The sequence below is a fragment of the Lemur catta genome, chromosome 17 (genome assembly GCF_020740605.2).
Source record: "Lemur catta isolate mLemCat1 chromosome 17, mLemCat1.pri, whole genome shotgun sequence".
Lineage (NCBI taxonomy): Eukaryota > Metazoa > Chordata > Mammalia > Primates > Lemuridae > Lemur > Lemur catta.
The window spans coordinates 39431207-39456291 of NC_059144.1; the positions used below are offsets into that span (position 1 = coordinate 39431207).

At 46.8% G+C, this 25085-nt stretch overlaps 1 protein-coding gene across 2 annotated transcripts in view; it reads left to right on the top strand.

Annotated features, from left to right (window-relative positions):
- Positions 1-25085, top strand: part of EYA2 (EYA transcriptional coactivator and phosphatase 2) — a 138811-nt gene that overhangs the window by 56476 nt on the left and 57250 nt on the right. For both annotated transcript variants that reach the window (XM_045528492.1, XM_045528493.1), the window contains exons 5-7: positions 14136-14203; positions 15592-15769; positions 22009-22151. In XM_045528492.1, coding sequence (XP_045384448.1) covers positions 14136-14203; positions 15592-15769; positions 22009-22151 — 389 coding nt within the window. The remainder of the gene's footprint in view (positions 1-14135; positions 14204-15591; positions 15770-22008; positions 22152-25085) is intronic.

Below are 25085 nucleotides of genomic sequence, written 5' to 3' on the forward strand. Positions count from 1 at the left end.
AGATGGCGGCACCTTGGTTCTCTTCCATGTGGACTATTTTCCTCTCGATGTCTAGCCAGCTTCCTTATAGCATGGCACTGGGTTCCAAGAAAAAGAAGGCGGAAACTGCAAGCTCTCTTACGGCCTGGGCTCAGTAGTCCTAGAACATCATTTCTGCCACATGCTATTAGTCAAAACACGTCATAAAGCCAGCCCAGATTCAAAGAAAGGGGAAAGAGGATCTACTCTTAGACAGGGAACAGCATATGCATACAGGGATCAGAAGAATTCTTGGCAGCTGTATTTGAAGGCAACCTACCACACCCTGTCTTGAAAACTTCTTACGAGTTTCCAAAGTAGCTGGAGCAAAATTCTCCCATGGATTTGTCACTGGGAGGGACTCCTGTCTGAGGCTGCCCCTGTCCTTTTCCTCAACTTCTTTTCATGGTCATCTACCTAAGCAAGAGAATTGCCATACAACCAAAAAAATTTTCTCAGAAAGTTGGCAGGGGCGTGTCTTGGAGAGCTTTGTTCAGCATCAATGGTATATGAAGGTTTAGGAATAGTGTTAGGGTATTTGTTCAGCTGCCATGACAAAGACCAAAACTAACAGTGGTTCAATGGGATAGCAGTTTATTTATCTCTTATGTAGCAGTCTGGGTGTTACAGAGATCGAGACCCAGACTCCTTCCATATTGTTGCTCCATAGTCCCTACATTGTTTTCCTCTTCTGCATGACCCACTGTCTTGGTCCACTGGGCTACTATAACAGAATGCCACAGTCTGGGTGGCTTATAAACGATGGACATTTATTTCTCACAGTTCTGGAGGCTGGAGGCTGGGAAGTCCAAGATAAGGGTGCCAGCATGCTCAGGTACAGGCGAGGGCTCTCGTCCCGGTTTGCAGCCATCTTTTCTCTGCACCCTCACATGGCAGTAGTGGGGAGGGAGCTCTCTGGGGCCTCTTTTATAAGCGCACCCATCCCATGCATGAGGGCTCTACTTTCATGACATAATCACCTCCCAAAGGCCCCACCTCCAAATGCCGTCACATTGGGGAATGTCAGGGGGAGATATACACATTCAGTCTTTAGCACCCAAGATGACTCACACCATGTCCTGGTCCAGTTAGAGGGAGCGAGGACCAGAAGGAAGGATAGGCTCACACTTTCCTTTGAAGGGCACAACCCAAATGTTGCACACAACACATCTACTCATGTGGCATTGGCAGTATCTTACACACTCGGCCACACCTAGCTGCAAGGACAGTTGGGAGGTGTAGTATTTATTCAGGATGGCCACGGGCCCAGGTAAAACTTGTGAGCCTTGTCACTGTGAGAAAGGAGAGAACAGACATTGTGGGAAGTTGTTACCAGGCTCTGCCACCCTGGCTCATGAGGGGAACCAGCATGTGGCTATGCCCAAGGGTGACGGTGTCTGCATCTCTTGTCATCCCTGTACAGAGCAGTGTCAGGTATGGGCTGCCCCCTGGAATTCCCAGCCCTCATCCTAAAACAGCATCCTTCCCTTGGTATAAATGTCCGCTGAGAGAGCTTTGATGGAAGGCTTGTGTTGGAGGTGGCCTGGGGCCAAGTCCTCCCAGCCAAGTGTGTGGATTTAGCGCTAATCTGCCTTTTCTGGACTAGTCCTTTCATTTGCTCAAAATGTGTCACCAGGTGGCTGCAGCCACAAAGAGTCTAGCCGGGGGCCAGCTCTAGGCCAAGTTTGTCGCTGTAAAATATGCCACTGCTTAAGTGTAGACTGTTAAGGTGAGTTTAAGAGTTCAGCAGCTTGGTGTCTTTCTGGGAAAGGTTCCAACAGATCTGAGCTGCCTCATGGAGAAATGGAACAAGCACAGGCTCCTGCTGGGAATAGCTTGCCACTTACCAGCTGTGCAACCTCAAGCATGTTCCTTAACTTCTCTGAGCTTCAATTTCCTTATCTTTAAGATGGTTGGGGTGGAGTGTGATATCTAGCCCCCATGAGTTATTGTGAAGACAAAAATAACATTGGGGTAGCTTGTCCATTTTCTAAATTTCATTTTGTACATTTCTCAGAGAATGATTTTTCTCTTTTCTGAGATTAAATGGTGTATGTCATTCCCTTGAATTTCCACATACACTGCAAGATCCTTCAGGGCAGGGGCTGTGCCTCGTTCCCCATCGTATCCGCAGAGGGTGATTCTGGGCCTGGTAGTGACAGCTCCCCACGAAGCATGGTGCGTGCGCAAGTGAGCGAATAAATGGGTGATGAGACTCCTTGCTGAGGGGCAAACACAGGCAACTGCAGGGACAGGGCAGGGCACACAAAGGCATAAAGTGGGCCGAGCCTAAGAAAACCTGGGTGGGCCCTGCTTTATTTTTGTCATTCTTATTTGTATTAGAGACATGGGTATTGTATTGTGTCCTATCAGTGCTTTAATAAATTACCACAAACCTGGTGGCTTAAAACAACACACATTTATTATCTTAAAGTTCTGGAAGTCAGAATTCTAAAATCAAGGTGTCAGCAGGGCTCCTTCCTCCGGGAGGCTCTGTGGGAGAATCGGTTTTTTGCTTCTAGGGGCTGCCCGCGTTCCTTGGCTCGCAGCCCCGTCCTCCCTCTCCAGAGCACGTCACTCTAGACTGTACATCCCTGGTCACGTGTCCTTCCTCACCGACCTGCCGCCTCCCTCTTACTACAGCCCTCGTGATTGCACTGGGCTCACGATACTCTCCCCCCATCTCAGGTCCTTAACACGGTGTCATCTGAAGAGTCCCTTTTGCCATGTAAAGGAACGTAACGTAGTCACGAATCCCGGGTGCGAGGGTGTGGGCATCTCTGGGGGGCCGTTGTTCAGCCTACGCCAGACACAGACACTTTTCCACTGTAACAAGGACCTCAGGCCGAGGATGATGGCGCGTCTGCTTGGTGCTGGGGAGGCAACGGGGAAGGAAGAGCAGTGTGGTCACGTGGCGAGCACGTGCTCCATCTAAACGAGGCGGCCACCACCCATTTCTAGCTTTTGGTCGCATGTAAGAAGGTGGGCCCAATTTGGGAGAGCTTCCCCCACGTTTTTGTCCAAAGAGAAGCCCAAAATCTGGATTTCTATAGGAAATGATTACATTTTGTCAGTTCTAAAAAATACTGTAGGGCAGTTCCCTGGCAGATGCTGTGACCTGTGCCAGGTCGGGATGCTGACAAAGGACACTGAATTGCTGTGCGTGCATCACCCCGTTCTCTGCTAGCGAGAGAGACAGCGGAAGGGAGAGTAAGGAGAATAATGACACCAGTAGTGGGTGACATTTGTTTCGGGATTTCTGAGTTCCAGACACAGTTCTCAACACATTATGCATATTCATTCATCTGATTCTCACGATGGCCCTTAAGATGGATGCCATTTTAACACCCATTTGCAGATGGAGGGATTGAGGCCCAGAGGGGTTAAGTAACTTGCACAGGGTCCCATAGCCAGTAAGTAGCAGATTCAAATTTTGTCAATCACAGTCTATTACATTTAAATTTTTAATATAAATTGAGTTTGGACTTACAGAAAAGTTGCACAGATAGTACGAAGAGTGACTGTCCACCCTTCACCCAGCCTCCCCTGGTAGGAACATCTTACGTAACCATAGGGCACAGCCATCGTGCTCAGAAGCAGAAAACTGATGTTGGTACAATGCTTTTAACTAAATTACAGACTTTATTTGCATTTCACCAGTTTTCCCACAAACATCCAGTTTCTGTTCCAGCTTCCAATCAAGGCTCTCACTTTGCGTGTAGTTGTTGTGCCTCTCCCCAGTCTCCAGTCTGTGACAGACCCCCAGTTGTCTTTGTCTCTCATGACCTTGACACTTTTGATGAATCCTGGTCAGGTATATTTGGCGACCGTCCCTCAATTTGGGTGTGTCTGACATTTGCTCATGATTCACTCGAGGTTGTGCATTTTTGGCAAGGAGACCTCACAAGTGATGTTATTCCTCAGTGCACCTTACTGGGGGCTGCAGGATGCTGATGTGTCGTATTACCAACGACATTAACCTCCATCGGCAGAGTCCAGGCCCTAACCCCGTGGTTTAAATGCTTCCCTATTTAGAGGGCAAAAAATAAAACAAACACGAGCTATTGGGCAGGACATATCAGCAGCTTTATCTATTCCTCAGGCTGACCTAGCACATAGGAAGTGTTCAGTAAATGCAAACACCCTCCACGAATTTTAAGAAGACTTAAAAACCCCCACAAGTGATGGTGGGAGTGGGAAGACCAACACCCACATTCTGGGCCTGTGGAAATAATCTAAGCGACAAAGATTGGAAGAGATGATCAGAGAAGGGGAAATGAATCCAGCAGAGATGAAAGCTAAGGTCTGCAGCTGCTCGGACCATCAAACCTTTAAAAGCAACATGAGGTTTTAGGGCAAGGAGTGAGTTATGGCTGTTAGGACCCAGGACAAGAAGGCTTTGATCTGAAAGTGGGAGACGTCTTAAGGGAAGCTGTGGCTTTCGCATAAGTTATTTCCACATCCTCCTGGGGTGCATTAGATGAACCCGCTTGGGATTTACAGGTCTGCGGAGGGAACCTTCTTCCTAATGGTAAACACTTGAAACAGGCGGCTTTGTGGGAGCAGAGCTGACGTTCGGAGAGAGCAGCCCAGCGCCCCAGCAAGTGTACCTGCGCGCGGTGCAGCGTTTTACGAGGCTTCTTGTTCCGTGGGGCCAGACAGATATGGGATTTGCGATCTTACGAGGCGTTCGAGGATTGCTGTGGGAGGTCATCTGGGTGAGCACTTGACCTTGCCATTTGAAAAAGTATCAATTTGGAGATGGTTGTCTTTACTGCCAGGAAACTTTAGACCAGAGGCCATAACGTGGCCTTTTGGATGGCCACCCTGTCACTAACCAGATGTTGGCCTCTGTTTGCCCCAGGATGAGACCCTGGCCTCTGCCAGACTTTCCCCTCACTGAACGCTGGCTGCCAGGGAGCTGTGGCAGCGTGTTCTGCAGGGCTTTGCTGTTGCGGCGTGTCCACAGTGCATGCGGCTGGCACGGCACAAGGCCTTCAACACAGCGCCACAGGCAGGCCAGCTGCTGTCCTCTGCACGTGTGCAGCACATGCGGCATCTAGGGTGCACCGGGAGGAAGAGAGGGGGAGGAATTTTTAGCTAGGTTGAATCAAACACCCACTGAAACTATAATGAACCTTCCAGCAGGTAGGAGCTGGGAGGAAACTGAGATGAAAAACAACAGGCCCTGGAGGCAGACTGTCCTGGGTTCGAATCCCAGCTCTGCCACTTGTAATCTGTGAGTTATAAATTGCAATTTGCTTAATCTCAAGGGGCTTCTAATTTCTCGCCTCCTGCAAGTCTTTCCTCAGATGTAGAGCCTTCCCTGACAACCCCACCTGGACCCCAGCATTCCCGGCTCCCATCCTTGCTCTCGTTGTCTCCGGCACCTGTCTCCATCTGACACGTCATTTTACATATGTTGTCACCTTTGGCCCTGCCCACTCGCGTGTCAGCTCCACAGAGGCAGTGGTTTCATCATTTCCGTCATTGCTGTGTTCTTAGTGCTTAGGATGGGTTGGCACATAGTAGGTGCTCAAGAAACACTGGTGAAATGATTGAAAGAGAACCACCTACCTTGCTCTCTTGTTTCCTTTATTGATAAGAGGATAAAGTAGGATGACCACAGCAAGGGGTTAGCATTGTGCCTGGCACAGAGTAGACGCTCAATAATCAGTCACTATTATCAGGGTCAATTCATTCACTTTTTTCATTTATTCATTCAATAAACAGTTAATGAATGTTTGTTGTGTGCCAGGTACTGTGCTAAAAGCTGGAAATAGTGCCGAGAACAAAACAGATATTCCTTTTTTTTTCCCAAAAATTATTTCTTGAGAGCCTACCTCGTGCCTCCTGCTCTCCTGTGAACAAAAGACAAAGTCTCTGCTCACAGAGCTTGCCTTTTAGTGGAATGAGTGAACCTAAAGAAATAAGGTCATTTCTGGGGTGTCAGTGCTACCAAAAGTAACAATCAAAACCAGGGTGATGTGTCAGGTATCTGGATGTGGGGAGGATAGGGCTGCGTTAGCTGGAGCGGTCAGGGGAGGTCACATTTGAGCTGAGGCCCCAGTGAGGAGGAGGAGCCCCCATGGGGAGTACCAGGCCCCCCACCTGCTCATTCTAGGGCTCCTGTTTCTTTATCCACATTTACAGGATAAGGATGAGCCATGAAAGGTTTCCAGCCATCCTCTCCTTGTTTGGAGTTCTCTCTGCTCCTCTGCCCTATGTCCCTCAGATGTGTGACTCTGGGACTCAGTCACGGGACATCCAGCCAGTGTCCTAGCTATGCCAGGCCCTGTTCCCATCTCACTCTATTTGTTACCTGTAAATTTTTGATTCAGTTTGGATGCTTTCAGACACAAGTAAAATAAAACCCAGCCTGGACTGGCTTAGTGTTGTTAAGAGGAATTTATTGATTTAAATAACTGAAAAATCCAACTGTTACAGACTCTAGGCATATATGGATCCAGAATTCAAAAATGCCAACTAGTTCTTGTCTCTCTCTCTCTCTCTCTCTCTCTCTCTCTCTCTGTCTCTCTCTCTGTCTCTCTGTTTTTCTCTTTGTTTTACAACTGGGCTTTGACAGATTCTGCCCTCATGGTGGCCAAGTGGCTGCAGTAGCTCCAGCCTCTTTACATACATCATCTTGAGATTCCCTCTCATTGGACCTGCTTAGTTCAGGTGCACACTCCTGAAGTAGTCATTGCGGTCAGGGGACTGTGATGCACCGATTGGTCCAGGCTGGGTCACATGCTCCATCCCTGCCAAATTTCCTCCATGGAAGGAAGGCATCGCTAACTTCATCGCCTTCCCTGAGGACTACATCAGTGAAAATCACTCTCCCAACATGTAGAGCTTGTTTCAGAAACTCTGATCTTTATGGGTTAGCATTCCCAAGAATCCCCTGCAGAGGAGATCCTCGGCAGGAAGAATAGTGCTTTGGTCTTGGGATCCACTGTGATCCCCTGATCTGTTTTCACCACACTGGGTAAAGTCAGATGGTCAGTCCTTCCCTGTGTTGTATCCAATCATATCACTCCCCTGTTTAAAAGCCTCCATCTAGGCCTCCCATTGCAATCAGAAATAAATCCAATGCCTTGCTATGACCGCCTGCCCAGGCCCTGTGAGTTGCAGCCCCCGAAGACCTCTCTGACTTCATCCCACATATCTGCCCCCATCCTCTCCATTTCATTCACATTTGCTTCTTTCAGCTCTTCCCACCTCAGGGCCTTTGCACCTGCTGTTTCCCCTAACCTGGAATGTTCTTTCCCCACATCTTCACATGGCTGGCACCTTCCCATCCATTTAGCTTCTGCTCAAATGGTACCTCCTCTAAGAGGCCTTCCACTTAACTGTATTAACCCTCCACTTAACTGAAATCAGTAAATATAAATGTGCACTCTAGCGTGTGCTCCAAGTAGCCTCGCTGTCCTGCGACTTGCCTGTTTTTCACCTCGCACCGCATCTTGGACATCTCTCCACACCGGCACATGTGGACCGACGGGGGGGTGGCTTCCTCCTTTGCAGCATTACTGCCCTTCCTGCCCCCTCCTCTGCCGCCCCGCCACTCCCCACCACGGCATTATCCCGACTCGTGTGGCAGAGACACGGTGACAGGGCAGCCTATCTGAAACGGCATTCTCAGGAATGCGGATTGTTTTATTACCAGTTAAATATGCTTTACGCTACCTGTGAATGAGGCCATTGTGACATTTAGCAACTGATTTGATCAAACACAGATGTGGGCTGGACGCCACGTGGAGCAAAGATGCAGGAGCACAGGCTCCGGGTTTCTAAGATGGCAGAGTGGGCCAGACAGCTCAGCAGCAGCAAGACAGATGGGGCGTCTCCCCTCCTGACATGTGAACCGTGTGGCCCTGGTGGTCTCAGAGCTGAGAACTCAATCTGGGTATCCCAGCAGCCTTTGTGTTCATCTGGGCTCTGCTGTTTGGCCCTATCCAAATTGGGTTTTTTTTTAACCTTTCTTGAATGGATTTATTGCCATGAATTAAAAAAAAAGAAATGGCAAATCAGTAAAATACTAGCATTTTTGACATCTCCAGTGATGATTGTTAACGCACAAAGAATAGCAATCCTAGCTACCATTTATTGAGCACACACTCTATGCCCAGCTCCGCCCTTGGTACACCTCATCTCACAGAGTCCTCATCATAAGCCAAATAAACTTTGCTCAGCCGCATTTTACAGACAGGAAAACTAAGGCTTAGAACATTGAGCCACTTGTCCATAGTCATCAGGGAAAATCACCAGTTGTGCATGGATTCCCTGTTATCTTTCACCCCCTTCCAGGTTCTAAGATCCAAGAAGACTGGACTCAGCTCTTCTTCAAGATAGAATTCTTGGCACACACCGGGCACTCAGCAAATATTTAGTGAATGGAGGAAAAGTGAGTGAGTGCCTGGGTGAGTGGCAGGTCTGCACAGCAGGGGAGGGTGGGGCAGGGCTGGCAGCTCCCCATGTCTTTGCTCCCCGCTTTGTATTCCGGGTAAAGAAAAGAAACAGAGACGCAGACCTACAAGGGTGCGTGATGTGCCCCTTTCTGGAACTTGGGCCATGGTTAGGGTACTCGAGTGAGTGTGTTTTATAACGGGTTCGTGTCTGTCTACCTGCTTGTGGCTTTTGCATTTTATACAATATCTTCTGACTCCTTTTCCCTGTCATACTTCCAGCGCTTTTTCAGTTGCAATCCTGTTAGGTTTTCAGCAATTTTATCTTAATATCAGCGTCAGGAAGACTTTATGAAGATGCAGAATGCATGTTTCTGAGTGTCACTGTGGACCCAGTATAGGAGGTCCCTTTGCTCTGGGGAAAGAAACTGTCAGATGGATTCCGAAGCAGGTAGCATTGATGAGGGGATGCTCGTTCACTGGGATCACCCGTGAGGCTTTCCCTGCACTGCCTGGGTTGCCACGTCAAACCTGCGGGTGACAACGAGTTCACTTTAGGTTGGCCTGAAAGAACCGAGGCAGGCAGCGGCCTGTGCTGTGCCCCACAGGTGCTTGGAAGGCAGCGTGGCTCCCTGGCGGAGCGCCTGGGCTCCGGGCTGACCTGGGCTTGAACCCTGCCCTGCCACCTCCCAGGAAGACCGACTTCCTAGGGCTGTGGTGGAAATTAAACAAGATACTGCATGTAAAATGATTAGCCTTGGGGAAGATAATAAGTGCTCAATAAATAAAAGCTGTTATTATTACTTATCCATCTGCTAATGCCAATAACTGAAAGGCTTCCAAGGGCCTGGATTAAGTTAAAGCTGGGCTTGGCCCAGGAAAGGCAGGAGGGGTTTTCATGAAAACTGTCACCATGTCCTTAAAAAGAAGAGGAAATCCAGAGGGCAACAAGCCCAAAGGGATGTCCAGAGTCACCAGTAACCGGAGAAATGTGAATTCAAGACAACAAATGAGATACTGTATTTGTCCTGTAGGGCTGGCTGCAGGCTCCCTGACACTGGGAGGCCCAGTTCTAGGGACTCTGTCCCTTGTATAGTAGGTATAAATCTCAGTGTGTGAGCTGCAGGGGCTAAAAACATAGAACCAACTTTGTTTTCAGCATTTCAACATAATTTCTATTTCAAGCCACCATTCTGGGATGGTAAGTTTCGTCTTAGTCTTTCAGAGCTTTCCCCAGACTCTCCAGAATTTTGGCCACGGTTCTAGAATCTCACTCAGTGCCAGTGTGTTTGTGGTGTTGGGGGCTCATAAAGTCCTCTGTCACCAGGACCTGGGCTGCTGCTGAGATGTCCACGGTCTTGGTCCCTGAGGCCCGTTCGGGTCTAGGGCTCTGCAGGGCTGTGTCTTTGTCACACCTGGGACACAGGAACCTTTCATGGTCCTCTCTTCCTAGACCAGAGGTCACAACCTGGAAACTCGTAGGCCCCTTCCACCCTACATGTTTTTGTTTGTTTTGTTTTGTTTTTGTTTTATTGCCCAACTAATTCGTATTTGTTGCCTACATTTAAAAATTGGGAAATTTCATATACAAATCCAGATTTTTTACTTCTCCTGAAAAATCAGAAGCCCTGGCTACCTTAAACTCAGATTCCTCCATGGCAGAGGTTGGCCGAAGTGGAGTAGCACTATGTCAATGAAGAAGGCTTTGGGCTACAAGTAATGAAAAGCCCAAGTAACATTGGATTAAACCATAATCCCATTTATTATGTATTTAACAAGAAGTCGGGACCCCAGGTTTAGTTTGGCAACTCAGTTATGTCTTCAGAGACCAGATTCTTTCCATCCTTTCACTCCTTCAGTTACAGCATATGGGCCTGTTGCTTCTGTGCTCATGGCCTCATGTCCCAACATGGCTGCCATAGCTCCAGATGCTGCATCCTCACATGATCCAGAAAAGGAGGCTCAAGGAGGGGAACAAAGTAAAAGTTTTTCCCAGAAGCCTCCTTGGCTAGCACTAGATAACATGGCCATCCTGAGGCTGCAGGGGAGGCTGGGAAAGCAACACACAGTCTTCATCAGCCTTTATAGAGAGAAGCTAGCAAGGGAGAAAAGACTTGCGCATGCCTATTGGTCGTGGGTGTGGGCAGTATCTGCCACAAACTTCTGCCCCCTTAGAGCCTGTACATTCCAGTTTGCCACAATCCCCACAGCTCCCTATTGTTCCCCAACACTGATGCCATGTATTGCTGTGCCTGTACCACCTCCTTCCCTCGCTGATGTCATTTGCTGGGCCTGTAGGGTTGTGAGTGGTGACCACCTCACACTCATCACACATGGCCACAGGGATCTGGGGTCTCACTGCTTTCTCAGGAGCTGCTTATCCTGGGTCCTCTGCCCCGGGACCCCCAGCTCCTTCTCGTCTCCTTCTCTACCCTGCCTTGTCCCTCCCTTCTTGCTCTGTCCCCTTTCCCTAGCCTAGGAAAATTGTCCTCCTTTAAGAAAATTGGTCTTTCTTCATATTTCTTACTAAGCCATTTTGCCTACAACAATCTATAATGCATAGTCGGTCCACCAACTGGGGCCAGTTACTGGTCTTCAATAACGTAAATATGGAAGTGTGAGAGTAAGCGTGAGAAACATTTACAGCAGGTAGATGTTGCCACAACATCCAAGCACGTGATCACAGGCCCATCCTGTTGCAGGGTGTAGACCAAATTGGGATTGTGGAATCACACAGCAAATTTCCTTCAGCGTGAGTTGCATGCTGATCATGTGCAGTGAGCCACTCTTAGTCCCCAAGGGTTAGACATTTGTCAATGAGTCCTTCACTGCAGCGTTGGGAGGTCAAGTCCTATGCATCAAGTCCCCCTAGACTCTAAGCAGGACTTTGAACACGGGAGCCAGGGTAACTCATGTCTGCTGTTCCTGCTGCCCACCTTGCTACCACCCGGCTTAGGGGCCATGACCCACGATGGGACCGTCTGGGAGGGAGAGTCCTGAGGCTACGTCTCAAAACATTACCCTGACACATCTGCCTTCCTGCCCGAATCCTGGGGTCGCTCCCGCCCCTCAAGCGTGATGACGTGGTGACTGTCCACCTTGGTCCACCACCAGGGGGGCGCCTCCTCAATAGAGAAGGCAAGGAGAAATTTCCAGAAAACGTACAGTCCTCAGCCTTTTCTTTAGTATCTGTCCGTTGAGCATATCCAAATAGATATGATTTTTTAATTGTCTAATCCACCATGTAAAATGGGATCTGGCATTTGACAGGCCACTCTGAAGTGCCCTCTTTGATTGCACAGCTGGGCCGAGGTCGCAGGGAGCTCACCCCCATCACAGCCTCGCGGCTCTCTTATGTAACCGTCTGCAGTTGTTGGGGAAGCAGGAAGGCACAGTGTCGCGAGCCCATCAGTGCGGTAAACATGTTCCCTTCCCAATTTACACGTAGTGTGTCCCCTACTTTGTAGGTCTTTCTGGAGTGATCTTAACTCCTTATGTATCTGTTCACTGGATTCTTGTCTGTCTCTCCTCTGAATGTCAGCGTCAAGCCCTTGCTTGCCAACGTATCTAGAATAATTCCTCCACGTGGTAACATTTGGTAGGTCACTAGGAAATGAATTGTTGAATAAATGAGTGAGGGAATGAATGAATGAAGCAATAGCCCCTTAAAAATTGTTTTACTGAGGCAGGCATTGAGAGACTACTTTTACTTAAAACCCGAGAAAACCAATAAAACAAAAAAAAGCCAGTGGTTGTCTGCTGCAACAGAAACTCAAAACAGCGACGTCTTCAACAAGAAAGAAGGGCGTTTCTCACCTGACAGTCCTAGCTGATGCGACAGTTCCGGTCTGCAAATGTATCAGGGGTCCAAGACCTTGTATCTTTCTGCTCGGCCGTGCCATGCAAGACGGGCCTGCCCAGTCCACAGGGACAGAGAGGACCCACCCTGCCCTTCGAAGGCACAACCAGCAATTTTCTCACATTAATTCACTTCTGTCCCCTTTGTCTAGAACTCTTCATGTGGCCACACCTAGCCACAAGGGACGCTGGGAATTGTAGTGTTTATTCTAAGGAGCCATACATCCTATTACTATGAGAGAGAAGAGGGGGAATGGGCATTGGGGGACCCCTCACAGGACCTGCCACCACCGCCTTAGGAAAGAGGATGTTTTTTTCATCTCATCCTTGCCTCCCCGGCCCTCACTGGGCTTCGCATCAGCCAGAGGCACTTAACATTCCAGCAGCAAGGTGGGGCTGTCTGTGAAACCCCTCCCGAGACCACACACTGTGGCACGAGGCTTCTGGGGCCACATGCCACCTCCTTCCCGGGTCCTGTCTGGGACAGGGCGCATTTCTCACTGCAGGAGCTCTGCGGCCGCCCTCACACTGCAGTTTGTTCAGCTGTCCATTCTTCGGATGACCCTGGGTCACACAATGAAAATAAACAAGAGGGTGCTTTTGGAGAAGGGATACCAAGAGACAAGACTGCGACCTATTTGCTTCCAAACCTGCCCTGAGTCGTCATTCAGAAGGCTGACACAAAAGAAAAGATAGATCAGAAGAGAAAACACTGCATCCGGGGGGCTTTCGGAGACTGGGGGCTTCCTAAGCTTCAGCAAGTGGGTTAACCAAGACCAGCTAGACACCCTCGAATGGAATAGGCTGGCCTAGACCCTCTGCTCAACGTGTCTGGGCAGGCCACTGAGGACAGAGTGGGATCCCGGCATGCACTGGTGCGGACAAATTCTGTGATTTCTGGGCCTTGGGCCAGCCGCCATGTGATGGCCATCAGGAGAGAGGACCCGGGTCTGGCCAAGGTCCCCGTTCTTGCTCTCTTCACCCGGCTAGCTCTTTTTCATCCTTTGGAGGTTAGGTTAGATGTCACTTCCTCCAGAACTTCTGCCCTGACCCCACCTCTGCCCAGTCAGCATTCCAGGGCCCTTCCTTGTGCCCCGAGCGCCCTGTGAAAGCAGCTTGCTGGATGCTCCCTTCACCACGTCCCCAGTACCCAGCATGTGGCCTCCCTCCAAGACATGGATATAGTTAATTTGGTATATGGTTTATAAAACACATTTGAAAAAGTAATTCCTAAAATTTGATGCAAACTGAAACAAATGAACCCAACTATATTATTCTAGAGGTGGATGGTGGTGCTGGCTGCACAGTGTGACTGTACTTAATGCCACTGAACCGGATGCTTTCAAATGGTTAAGATGGGCCGGGCGCAGTGGCTCACGCCTGTAGTCCTAGCACTCTGGGAGGCTGAGGCAGGAGGATCGCTTGAGGCCAGGAGTTTGAGGTTGCAGTGAGCTACGATGATGTCACTGCCCTCTACCCGGGGCGACAGAGCGAGACTCTATCTCCAAAAAAATAAAATACAATAAATAAAATAAAATAGTTGAGATGGTAAATGTTACGTCATGTATATATCACAATTTTTAAAAAACTAATTTTTTTCAAACATAATTATCAAGGACCAGACTGTGTGGTGTGTAATATCTCATTTGTTTCTCACCATAACCCTTTGAAAAAGATGTTATTTATTTGCCTCATCTATTAAGGACACAGGTTCAGAGAGATTTGGTGACCATGGTCACAGGTTCTATCCCAGCCTGTCAGACCCCACAGACCCCACCTTGCTGCTGCATCCTTCTCCTCCATGTTCCTCTCCGACTGTCAGAAGCTTCATCCTGTTCCTCCTCCCTGCAGGCACGGCTGGGATCTACCAAGGAGCAAATGGACTGACCAACACAGCTGGATTCGGGAGTGTGCACCAGGTAGACATGGCTCTCTCCCAGTTCTTTCCTCTGTTTTCTCCTTAAATACTCCCCTTCAGTCAGGGCACCCAGAGAGCCCGCTCACACACACGCTCCCCACCAGAAACTCAGCCTCCTAATTCCCCAGGTTTGGAGAGTACTGGAGCCAGGTTGTGCAAAAGGCTACTGGGTAGGTGTAATATATAAGCAGAGACATTAGAATTATTAGATTTCCAAAATGTCATGGCAATATGCAAGTTTGGCCTGAGCCCAAGACACCCTTGACTGCTCAGTCTGGCATACATGAATGCAATCGTGCATTTTCTTTCTCCAGGCCATGGGCTTCCCAAGGGTGACAATACATCTTGCTCACCTCTGCATCCCCAGTGTGCAGAGCCAGCACACAGTGGGGGCTTTATAAATGCTTGTGAAACCAAACTAAGTCATCTCTACAAAGATGAATGCAGGCTAATATTTTGATTCTCTTGATTTCACTTAGAGAGTGAATTAAGAATGAACATGCTGAAGATGTACAAGAACCCTGTGTACTATTTGTACACGTCTCCTGTAAGCCTAAAATCACTTCACAATAAAAGGTTAACCTGCTCTCAGGCTAGTGTTAAAACAAAATTACCCCAGGGTAGAAGGGCTTTAGGAATATTTAACAAATTTAAATATGGGAAATGTGCTATTTCTTCTCCAATGAGCAGAAGAATCTAAATAATTTATTCATAAAACTTGGAAAATAGGAAAATTGTTTCATATAATTTTGTATTATTTCCAGTGTACTGGATACATGGATAAAATACTTGTAAAGAAAACAGTCCTTTTTAAGGTGTGGTTCTTAATTCTGGGTGTTTGTCCACTTTACCATAAGAACTTGTCAAAAACACAGTAGATCTGGGGTGGGGCCCAGGAAGCTGAACTTTCCATGAGTTCTTTGCAGGGTTGGGAAGCCCTGGTGTGGGGTGATGGTGGGCAGAGTATTTGAAACAATGACTATTGTGGGAGAATTGGAATATTTAGGCAAAGCTTGATCAAAGATGATTGGCATCTACTGATTTGATCTCCATGACTCCCTCATAGAATATTCTGGACCCCTAGTGCTTTGCGGGTGCTGCGTATTTGCACTTCCTTCCCATGAGCATGACACCTAGTCTCCTGGGTATGTGTCTGTGGGGGGGGGTTGTCTTTATTGTTCGTTAATTTATTGAACATTTATTGAGTTACTATATATTCCAGGAACTGTCCAGGTGCTGGGGATATAACAGTGACCAGTGACCCTGTCCCTCGGGGTCGCCTGCTGACCTCCAGGTGCCAGTGTCTGCATCCCTGGGTCTGAGGCTAAGCGAAGGCCCACGCCCAGGCAGCTCCCTCACTCCCGGCCTTGGTGTGCTCTCTCTTCCCAGGACTATCCTTCCTACCCCGGCTTCCCCCAGAGCCAGTACTCCCAGTATTACAGCTCATCCTACAACCCGCCTTACGTCCCGGCCAGCAGCATCTGCCCGTCGCCCCTCTCCACGTCCACCTACGTCCTCCAGGAGGCAGCTCACAACGTCCCCAGCCAGAGTTCCGAGTCACTTGCCGGTACGTGCAGCCACTGTCGTGTGGTCATTCGCAGCTGTGGTGTGAGCGCTTATATGAAGGATGGACCTGGACGTAGGTCCCAGTTGTAATGAACGGGTTACGCAAGGGCTGCACCTCTCAGACGTGTTTTGTTGGTCTTCCTGTTTGTATGCACATGTGTTTAATTACATTCATGTTTAAAAGTCAGAAAATTTTACCTAAAACCTTCCATTTCTGGCTGCCCTTGAAAGATCTGGCCACCCTAGCCACATTCCCAAGGAATCCTCCTGGATTGAAACTAAGTGTGTCTGCCCCTTTTAGAAAAGACTCCTATGATTCCACCTCTAGCCAACTTAACCCAAGTTCATTACCTGCCTGGCCCATGTAGGCCTTGGAGTTTGTGAGCCCTGGTCCAAGGGAAAGGAAACTAGCATTTACTGCCCATCTGTTATGTGCCAAGCACATACCTGTGCGGTCTCCTCTAATCATGTATACATATGTTTATTTGACAAATATTTAATAAGCACCTGCTGTGTTCCAGGCACTCCTTTTAGTTTGGGAAATAAATAAAGTGCAGTATAGACTTGATCTTTGCAGACAGTGATCAAATAATCATACAAATACATAATTTGTATGAATGGTGATAAGGAAAGCCATAATCCTCACAAAAACAGGTTTCATATTACCCTCCTCTTTTTCCAAATAAGAACAATTTGAAGATCAGAGTGATAAGGAACTTGTTCCACTTCAACTGGTGGAGCTGGAATTCAAACCCAGGTCTGCTGGACTCCACAAACCACTTTTACTAACCCCCGGCCATACGCAGCTGAGAATGTTGTCTAAGCCACCTGGGAACAGAAGGGCAGAGGCCTTCAAACATTGGTTCTCTCTCTGAGAGAGGTTCAAACATAGTGACTCAGCGTCTTCAATAATTACAGAATCCTTCAAAAAAATCCTTAAGTATGTTCATTTTTAATGGCACAACAGTTTTAGAAAACCTTTGTATTAGTCCATGACTTTTGGGCTTCAAAAGACAGGAAATCCAATTCAAACTCATTTAAGCAGAGAAAGGAATTTTGAGGCATATGTAACCAAAATGTACAAGGATTTAGGGCTGGGTCCAGGGGTTCCAATTATAATGCTGGGACGTAGTCTCTCTCCTTGTGGCTCTGCATTTTCCTGGGTTCATTTCATCCTCAAGCAGCCTCCTCCCCTATGCTAGCAAAGACAGCCACCAGCTACTGAGGATCCAATCCACCTGCTAATCCACCCCAGCAAGCAGAGTTCCTCCTTCCTGGTGGTTCCTGCAAAAGTCCCAGGTAAAGCTCCCACTGGCCCAGCTTAGATCATGTGCTCAATCTCTGTGGCCAGTGGGATGGGATGGTAGGATGGGCAGCCGACTTGGGTCTCATGCCCACGGTTGGAGCTGCAATTGGGGTCAGCCTCACCTCAACCACATGGACTGAGAGTGAGGGAGAAGTGGTTTGCCAAAGAAACCCAGAGCACCCTAACCAGAAGGCAAAAGAGACACTGGATGAGCAAAAATGACAGATGTCCACAACCTTGATATGGATCCCACCTAGACTATGAGCAACATGTGGCAGAGCCCATGTCCTGGCCGCTTTGTGGTCACAGAACCTGGTATGTACATCCCTGTGCAAATAACTCAGCAGCCTGTGGATCCATTCATTCATTCCACAAATCTGCTGTGCACATGTCTTCTCTTTTATGACATGGTTTGGACTTACCAACTTTAAGTAACATGGCAGCAAAACATTAGAATGTCCAAATGTAAAGGAGATATCATTGAGTTTTGTTCTTTTTCTTCTACTATGAAACCTATTGATGTTCTAGGGCTTTGCAGAAGCTAAGCTGGCATGATGGCGTGTAGACATTCATTAACAAATATTAATTGATTGAATGAAAAGAAACAATAGGGAAGTATCCACCTCTTTTGTTCCTGGGGTTCTTGGTGTAGTTATTGGTTTTAGACCTTCTATTTTCCATCCCTGGGGGTGAGTGATTTATCCTCGGTTTGATGACAAATGGAGACAACATGGCCAAGCATGTTTAAGTCAACTTTTAAAAAGGTTTAGGGCTTGAGGGTTGATTTGGTCATTGTGTTCTCATCCCAGAGTATTTAATGAATGGGCTGTACCTATTTAACAATTTCCAAATTGCTTTCTTTGAAGAGTTTGGAGTTTGGCAAACTTTTCTTTGTCATAATCTTGAGTTATCTTTGGCCAGCCTGCTTTTCAGAATGTGGCCCCTCCAAACTGGTTTCAGCAAAAGAAAAAACAAAAACAAAAAAACTGAAATTAGGGCAGAGAGGAAAATACAAGCAGGAAATCTTCACGTAGATACCACTATCCATCTATAATTCAATGGTGAACTGAATGGTGAACCAAAAGCTTCCTTCCCAAGAATTTGGGTTATGTGGTAAGGTCATCTTTATTCCCCATCGGGAGTGACTATAAAGGCTCATTGTGTCTCTTTGAAATTCTTCTTTGTTGTTTCCCGCTGTTCTTCATTTATCCCTTGATCTAAGGTTCAACGATAAGTGATTAAGATGGTTTTTACTGTGTGTCTAACAAGCTCACATAAAATCTAATGACATAAATAATTGTCAGCTATGACCAAGGTCTCTTTTCTCTTTTCCCCAGCATTTATTATAAAGGAAGGGCACGTAAGCATACATGTGCATGCACACACACACACACACACACACACACGCACGTACGCACGCACGCACTCTTTTAAAATTTGCCATAAAAACTCTACTTTTGAAATTATCCAGGATATCCTTGAGTGGTTGGTTCCAAACTCCAGAGGCTCAAGAGGTTTATGTACTACTGACAGCTCGTGCTCGCTGTTTGCATTGCCTGGATACAGTATTTTAATGCTCTTCACCACTCCTGGCCCCCCTCCCACCACGGTAAACTCTTCATTGACATGCATTAACGTTTACATGAAGTGCCAACAATTTGCAGATGATTGCAGGGCAATTTGCTGATGTAGAGGGCAAAATCTGAACATCTGACATTACTCAAGAGAAAAAAACAAATCAGCATTGGTTGCTTAAGGATTTTTTCTTTTTAAATTTTTAAGTATGCTACAAATGATCTGAAAAGAAGTTGGAGGATCTTTTTAACATCTAAGATCATCCCCCTCAGCCAACAGAAGAAGAATTTTGTTTTAATCTCTCAAAAAGAAATTTGGAATGCTCTTTCATGCAATTTGGCAACATCTATTAATAACAATATTTAAAATGCGTGTACCCTTTAACCCAACTATTCTATGTCTAAGAATTTATCCTAAAGATAAACTTCCATAGAGGTATGAAGACTTACATAAAAAGAATATTGATTGCAGGAACATCACAGCAAAAGAATGGAAACAACCTGAACACCCACTAACAGGAAACAGGTTAAATAAGTTATGGTACATCCAGCAGTGGCACATTATACAGCTGTTAAAAAGAGTAAGGTAGCTATATCTGTGCTAATTCAGGTCTCTCTTCGAGCTATTGTTATGGGTGAAAAAAAGCAAGTGGTAGAACTACATGTATAACATGAGCCTGAGTTTTTTTTAAAGTATAAGTGTAAGCTAATATCCATATTTGCATAGGAAATTTCTGGAAAGATGCAAAAGTGATTGTTAATAGTCATTTTCTCTGGAAAAGAAAACTGGGGATCTGGAGTGAAAAGAAAAGACTGTATGTTACAGACAATTTATAGGACACCCCACCCAACAACAGCAAATACATGTTCTTTTCAAGTACCCATGGGAAATTTACCAAGATGAATATATTTGGGGCCATAAAACAAGTTTTAGTGCATTTAAAAGAATCAAGACATATAAAGTATGTTTTCTTCCCCAACAGTGGAATTAAATTAGAAGTAAATAACAGAAAGATTTCTAGAAAATTCCCAAATATTTAGAAGCTAAATAACACAATTGTAAATAACCTATGGCTCAAACAAGAAATCAAAGGGAAATTAAAAAGTACTTTGAACTGAATGAAAATGAAAACAAATCATGTCAAAATTTATGGAATGTCATTAAGGTAGCTCTTAAGAGGAAATTTATAGCACTAATTGCCTGTACTAGAAAAGAAGAAAGGTTACAAACCAAAGACCTCATCTTCCATCTTAAGGAACTAGAAAAGGAAGAATATATTAAGCCCAAAGTGGTTGTGGCCATGGCTCCACAGATGTGTACACATGTCACAACTTACCAAATTGTGTACTCTAAATATGTATGGCTTATTGCATGTCAATTATACCTTAATACAGCTGTTAAAATAAGCAAATACATTAAAAAGGAGAAAGAAAAAATGAGATGATTCCAAGAAAGCTTTACATAACTTGTTCTATCCCGTGGATTTCTATGACCTTGATCTTTGACTCCTTATTCTCAAGAACATATAAGGTCAGGTAAAAAGCTGTTTTTTTCTATTCTTTTGATTTTTTTTTTTTCTTTTGTGGTAGCCCTACTAGATTGGTTTCAAACTCGCCTTATTTTAGACCTTTCTTAGGTAGCTGGCATTTACCCTGCCTTTTTATTAATATAATATTTGCCTGAATTTTAATGGGAGCAACAAATGTTTTCTAAGCCTTAAACTACCAAGTGAGTCAGGATAGACCGTATTTACATTGCTCTTCAGCATCTGTGAATTTAGAAGAAATCCTTTCTCCAGAAGAAAGTCATTGCTAGCTCAATGTTTAGAAATCTCTAATGCTGTATCCTGAAAATGTTGGAGAGTTGGACAACACCCAGCCATCCTGACAACGCAAAATCACGTCTTTTCTTATTATAACCTTCTTCTGCTAAGAAGTTTTATAAATATTAAATAAACAAAGTTTAGCCCCTAGGGTTTTGGAGGGAAATAGTCCTTCCAGGGTAGGAAAAAAACAGCCCATTGCCAAGTATTTTCAGACAAAGGCATTTCCCCCCCCCGATGATCCAAGAACTGGCTATTAGAGAAGAAGAGATGGAGTCCTCAGGAGACATTTGGGAGCTAAAACAAGCAACTGGAAAGTATGACAGAGGAATGGGATGTCCTCGAGGGTTCCACGCTGATTGACAATTCTGTCACTCTCTAGCGACAAGGACAGGCCCACGGTTTAGTTCTGGCTCTGCTGCTAAGTTGCAGAGTAACAGCAGGCAAGTTAAGTCACCTAGCTAAACCCGAGTTCCGCTATTAGTTAAACAGAGAAGATGAAGCGTTATAAAAAGCCGTGATTTAAACTTCTGGGCTTAAACAACACAACTTCCGTGGTGGCTCTGGGACCTGCGTCTAGGAGAGGCTGCTCCACTCCTTTGGGCCCATTAGACAACTGCCCAGGGCAAGGGCACAGCAGCCTCTGCATGGGGCCACGCCCAGCAATGCCCCCCTGATGAGAAGCAGCAGGTGCCCACTTCCTGTCCGGCATCTTCTCACTGATCCACTTGGGTCTGCCGGTCTAGTCAAGCCAGAACTCCATCGGGATCGCCTCCTAATTGCCACACTGTGCTGGATGCTTTCACAGATACGATCTCATTTAATTCTCAAACTAACAAAACTCTCAACTGGCAAAGTTTAAAAGACTTGCTTTTAACAGAGAACAGAGAGAGCCCGGTAGGAGAGGAACATAGAGACTCTTCCCCTCTGGGAAGGGGCTGGGGGACTCTTAAAAGGCAGAAGAGCTTGAGGCTCGGCTACATGTAAATATGTGCTGTCTCCCTCTGTGAGTCTGGGCATTCTCAGGCTTTGGGGTGTAGAGAGAGCTGGAAACATTTTCATTGTAGCCCCAGCGGACTCTCCCTCACGTCCTCAGGTCTCCACTCAGGTGTCCCCTCATCCAAGAGGGAACTAGTCCCTCCCTGACTAGCCCCACAGAAAGGAGTGTTGCCACATCCTGATTTACTGATTCTAATGCACATGGCCCCATCTGACATTCTACAGAGTTACCTGTTCAGTTGTCTAATGACTCTCTGCTCTCACTAGAACCGAAGTGCTGGGAGAACAGGACACACCCCCAGTGCCTGGAACAGAGCTTGCTGGCCAATCATCTGCTGGATGGATGAAAGATTATGATTGTCATGAATGGGCAATTTGAGGGACTTCCAAGAGTGGTTTTAGTTCTACACAGTCTTTGCCTTCGGTGCTGCCTTTGGGACACAACACTTTGGAGTTAGACGGTGCTGGTGTAATATTTCCTGGGAGGAGACGCCCAGTAAAGTTTCTGAATTAGCCACCATTCCTTTTCTTACCCCAGGTGAATACAATGTGCACAATGGACCTTCCACGCCAGCGAAAGAGGGAGACACAGACAGGCCACATCGGGCCTCCGACGGGAAGCTCCGAGGCCGGTCTAAGAGGAGCAGTGACCCCTCCCCAGCGGGGGACAATGAGATTGAGGTAATTCAAAGGGCTTGTGTGTGACTTGGTGGATGTAATCTCCATCTGTGGCCCAAACAGGTGACCGGGGGGGGGGGGGGGGGGGGGAGGGGGTGGACAGAGTTCTCCCTAGGGGAGAATTGCCCTTTGTGTTCTCAAAGCACAGTAATAGGAGAAAGCACTTGAAGGTGAAAGTAGGGAAGACAGGTTGGCCACATGGATGGCCCTGGAGCTAGGATAGAACAGCGGTTCTCAAACTTAGGCAGCATCAGAATCACCCGGCAGGGCTTTTGAAAACACAGATTGTTGGGCCCCACCCCTAAAGTTTCCAATTCAGTAGATCTGGTGTGGGGCCTGAGAATTTGCATTCCTAACAGGTCCTGAGATGATGCTGATGCTCTGGTTGGGGACCACACCCTGAGAGCCCCTGGCAAAGAGGATAGTGGGCAGTGGACCCTCCAGCTGGGGCAGAGTGGTTCTTAACCCTGGCTAAGTATCAAAATCATCTGGGATGCTTTTCAAAGAACAGATACCCAGGCCCTATCCCAGACCAATTGAAGAGACTTGCCAGGGGACGTGGGGGTGCAGGGGAGTTTTAGAAGTTCCCCCTGATGACTATAATATGGATTATTTATCTACCTAGATGCTGGCTGAAATGAGTTTGCGTCTAATTTCTGTGATTCTGAGTTTCTCAGTGGCTCTCAGCCTGGATTGCACATTACAGTTGCTTGGGGAGCTTTGAGAAACTTCATTCTCAAGCTGCACCCCAGAATTAAACCAGATTCCCTGAGGGTGGGACCCAGACATCAGTATTTTTAAAACTCCCTGGGCAATTCCGACATGCAGCCCAGGCTGAGAACTAGTGGTCTAAGGGATGCTCCAATCTGTGTATTTTATTGTGTATTTTTGAGGTTTTCAGCATGATGTTATAGGAAACATACAGATAGTAAAATGATTACAGTAATGAAGTAGATTAATGTGTCTGTCATCTCACATACTTTTTTTGTGTGACAGGAGCAGCTAAAATCTACTTATTTAACAAAAATCTGCGATTCAATACAATCTTACTCACTTTAGTCCTCATGTTGTACATTAGATCTCTAGACTTGTTCATCTCCAATCTTTATTATAATAAAGTAAGTATAAGATTATTGGTCAGACACTGACATTTCCCCAAAAATCAGCATGCATAGGGGAGGGTACGAGTGGAGACACAGGCCGAATGAATGCCCGAAACAGAAATAAGCTGCAGTCATCTATCAAGAAAGGAACTGGGCAAATTCACTGGTTTTGTAGTAATTTGCAAAAGGCAGTCGTTTGTGGGCTTGAGAGTGCTGCTGGTACATGGGTAGTTTTGGCGAAGCCTGGGTCAGTGCCAGGCAACTCAAAGGCATCATCGTCACACCCCATTCATAGTCCTGTGCGTTATATGTAGCAGCTCTTATACTCAGCCACAAACTCAGATATGCTAAGATATACCATCTTCATCATTTCCTTCAAAATCAATCTAATTTTAACTCGAATCCTCATCCCACCAGGATGGTTAGACATTTCATCTCATTAGTGGGGACCCTCCCCTTCCGGAATTGTATGAGAATCCAGGGGTTCAAGTGGTCTCATAAGGCAGAAGAGCTTCTGCTGCCCGGTGTGGCTTGGTTGCTGCTGCCTTCCTCATTGTCAGAGCCTGCAGCGGGGCTTCCATGCTGTGCTCTGGGCATGGAAATCCTCGTCAAGCCTGACAACCTTGGAGTATTCGCTACATTCCTTTGGTTGCAAGCAGCACAAACCAATTCTGGTTATGTCAGCAAAAGGAATTAACTGGGAGAGAAGGACAATGAGAGGAGGCCATGAAACCAAGTTTAGAAAGACAGTCACAAAGGAGTGCTGAGGAAGCTAGGGAACTTTCAAGGTGTTGGGCTCTGCCAGAGAGCCAACCATTTTAGATTCTATGAGAATCTATTAGATTCTAGTGGCAAGTCACTCAGTGTTAGATTCCAAGGAGATGGCTTCTCATTGACCGGGTGCGGGTCTCATGCTTGCCCCTTAATTGACAGCCCCACCAAGATAGCACACAAGGGGGAAGGAAAGCCAGCATGCTCTTACCTGGGGATGCATGCTGGGAGCCCAGAGCACCACATGCTGAACGCCAGGGATATGATAGTTAGCCGGTATTCACTAGTTCAGCTGCAGCACTTGTTTATGGCTGGTGTTGCTTCTGGTCATCCTGGAAGGTATTGAACATTATGCCAGGCATGGTGGCTCATGCCTGTAATCCCAGCAACTGGGAAGGCTGAGACAGGAGGATTGCTTGAGGCCAGAAGTTCAAGACCAGCCTGGGCAACATTATTAGCTGGGCGTGGTGGTGCACGCCTGTAGTCCCAGCTATTCAGGAGGCTGAGGCAGGAGGATCACTTGAGCCCAGGAGTTTGGGGCTGCAGTGAGCTATGATTGCACCACTGCACTGTAGCCTGGGCAACAGAGCGAAACCTTGTCTCTAAAGAAAAATACTGTGAACATCATGCTTGTCCCCCACACTAGATCAGCCCCCTGAGTCTACCAGCAGCCTTTATCCACCCTAGAGTCCTGCTACAGGGCAAGTGTTCCCACTGTTCATGGGACCACTGTTAGTGCAGAAGAGTCTGTTCTTGCTTTTCCCATTATTCTTAAAACCCCTCCTGCAAATCGAGGAGACTTTGCACAATCCCTTCAATGGGTTCAGGTCTTTGCAAAAGCCTAGAAGAGATTTAATTACCTTCAGGTTGTACTTGCTGTCTGCCCTCCCATATTCCTAGGATTTTCTACCAGGTAGAAGTTGCAGAGCTATAGAAAACACAGAGCACAACACGTGCATTAATATTCCACCCTTCCCCCATCATCCAGTCACCTAATATGGTTTCTGCTCTTGGTGGGGGACGGTGGGGGTGGAGAGACATTTTTCCACTAAAATGAGAAGGA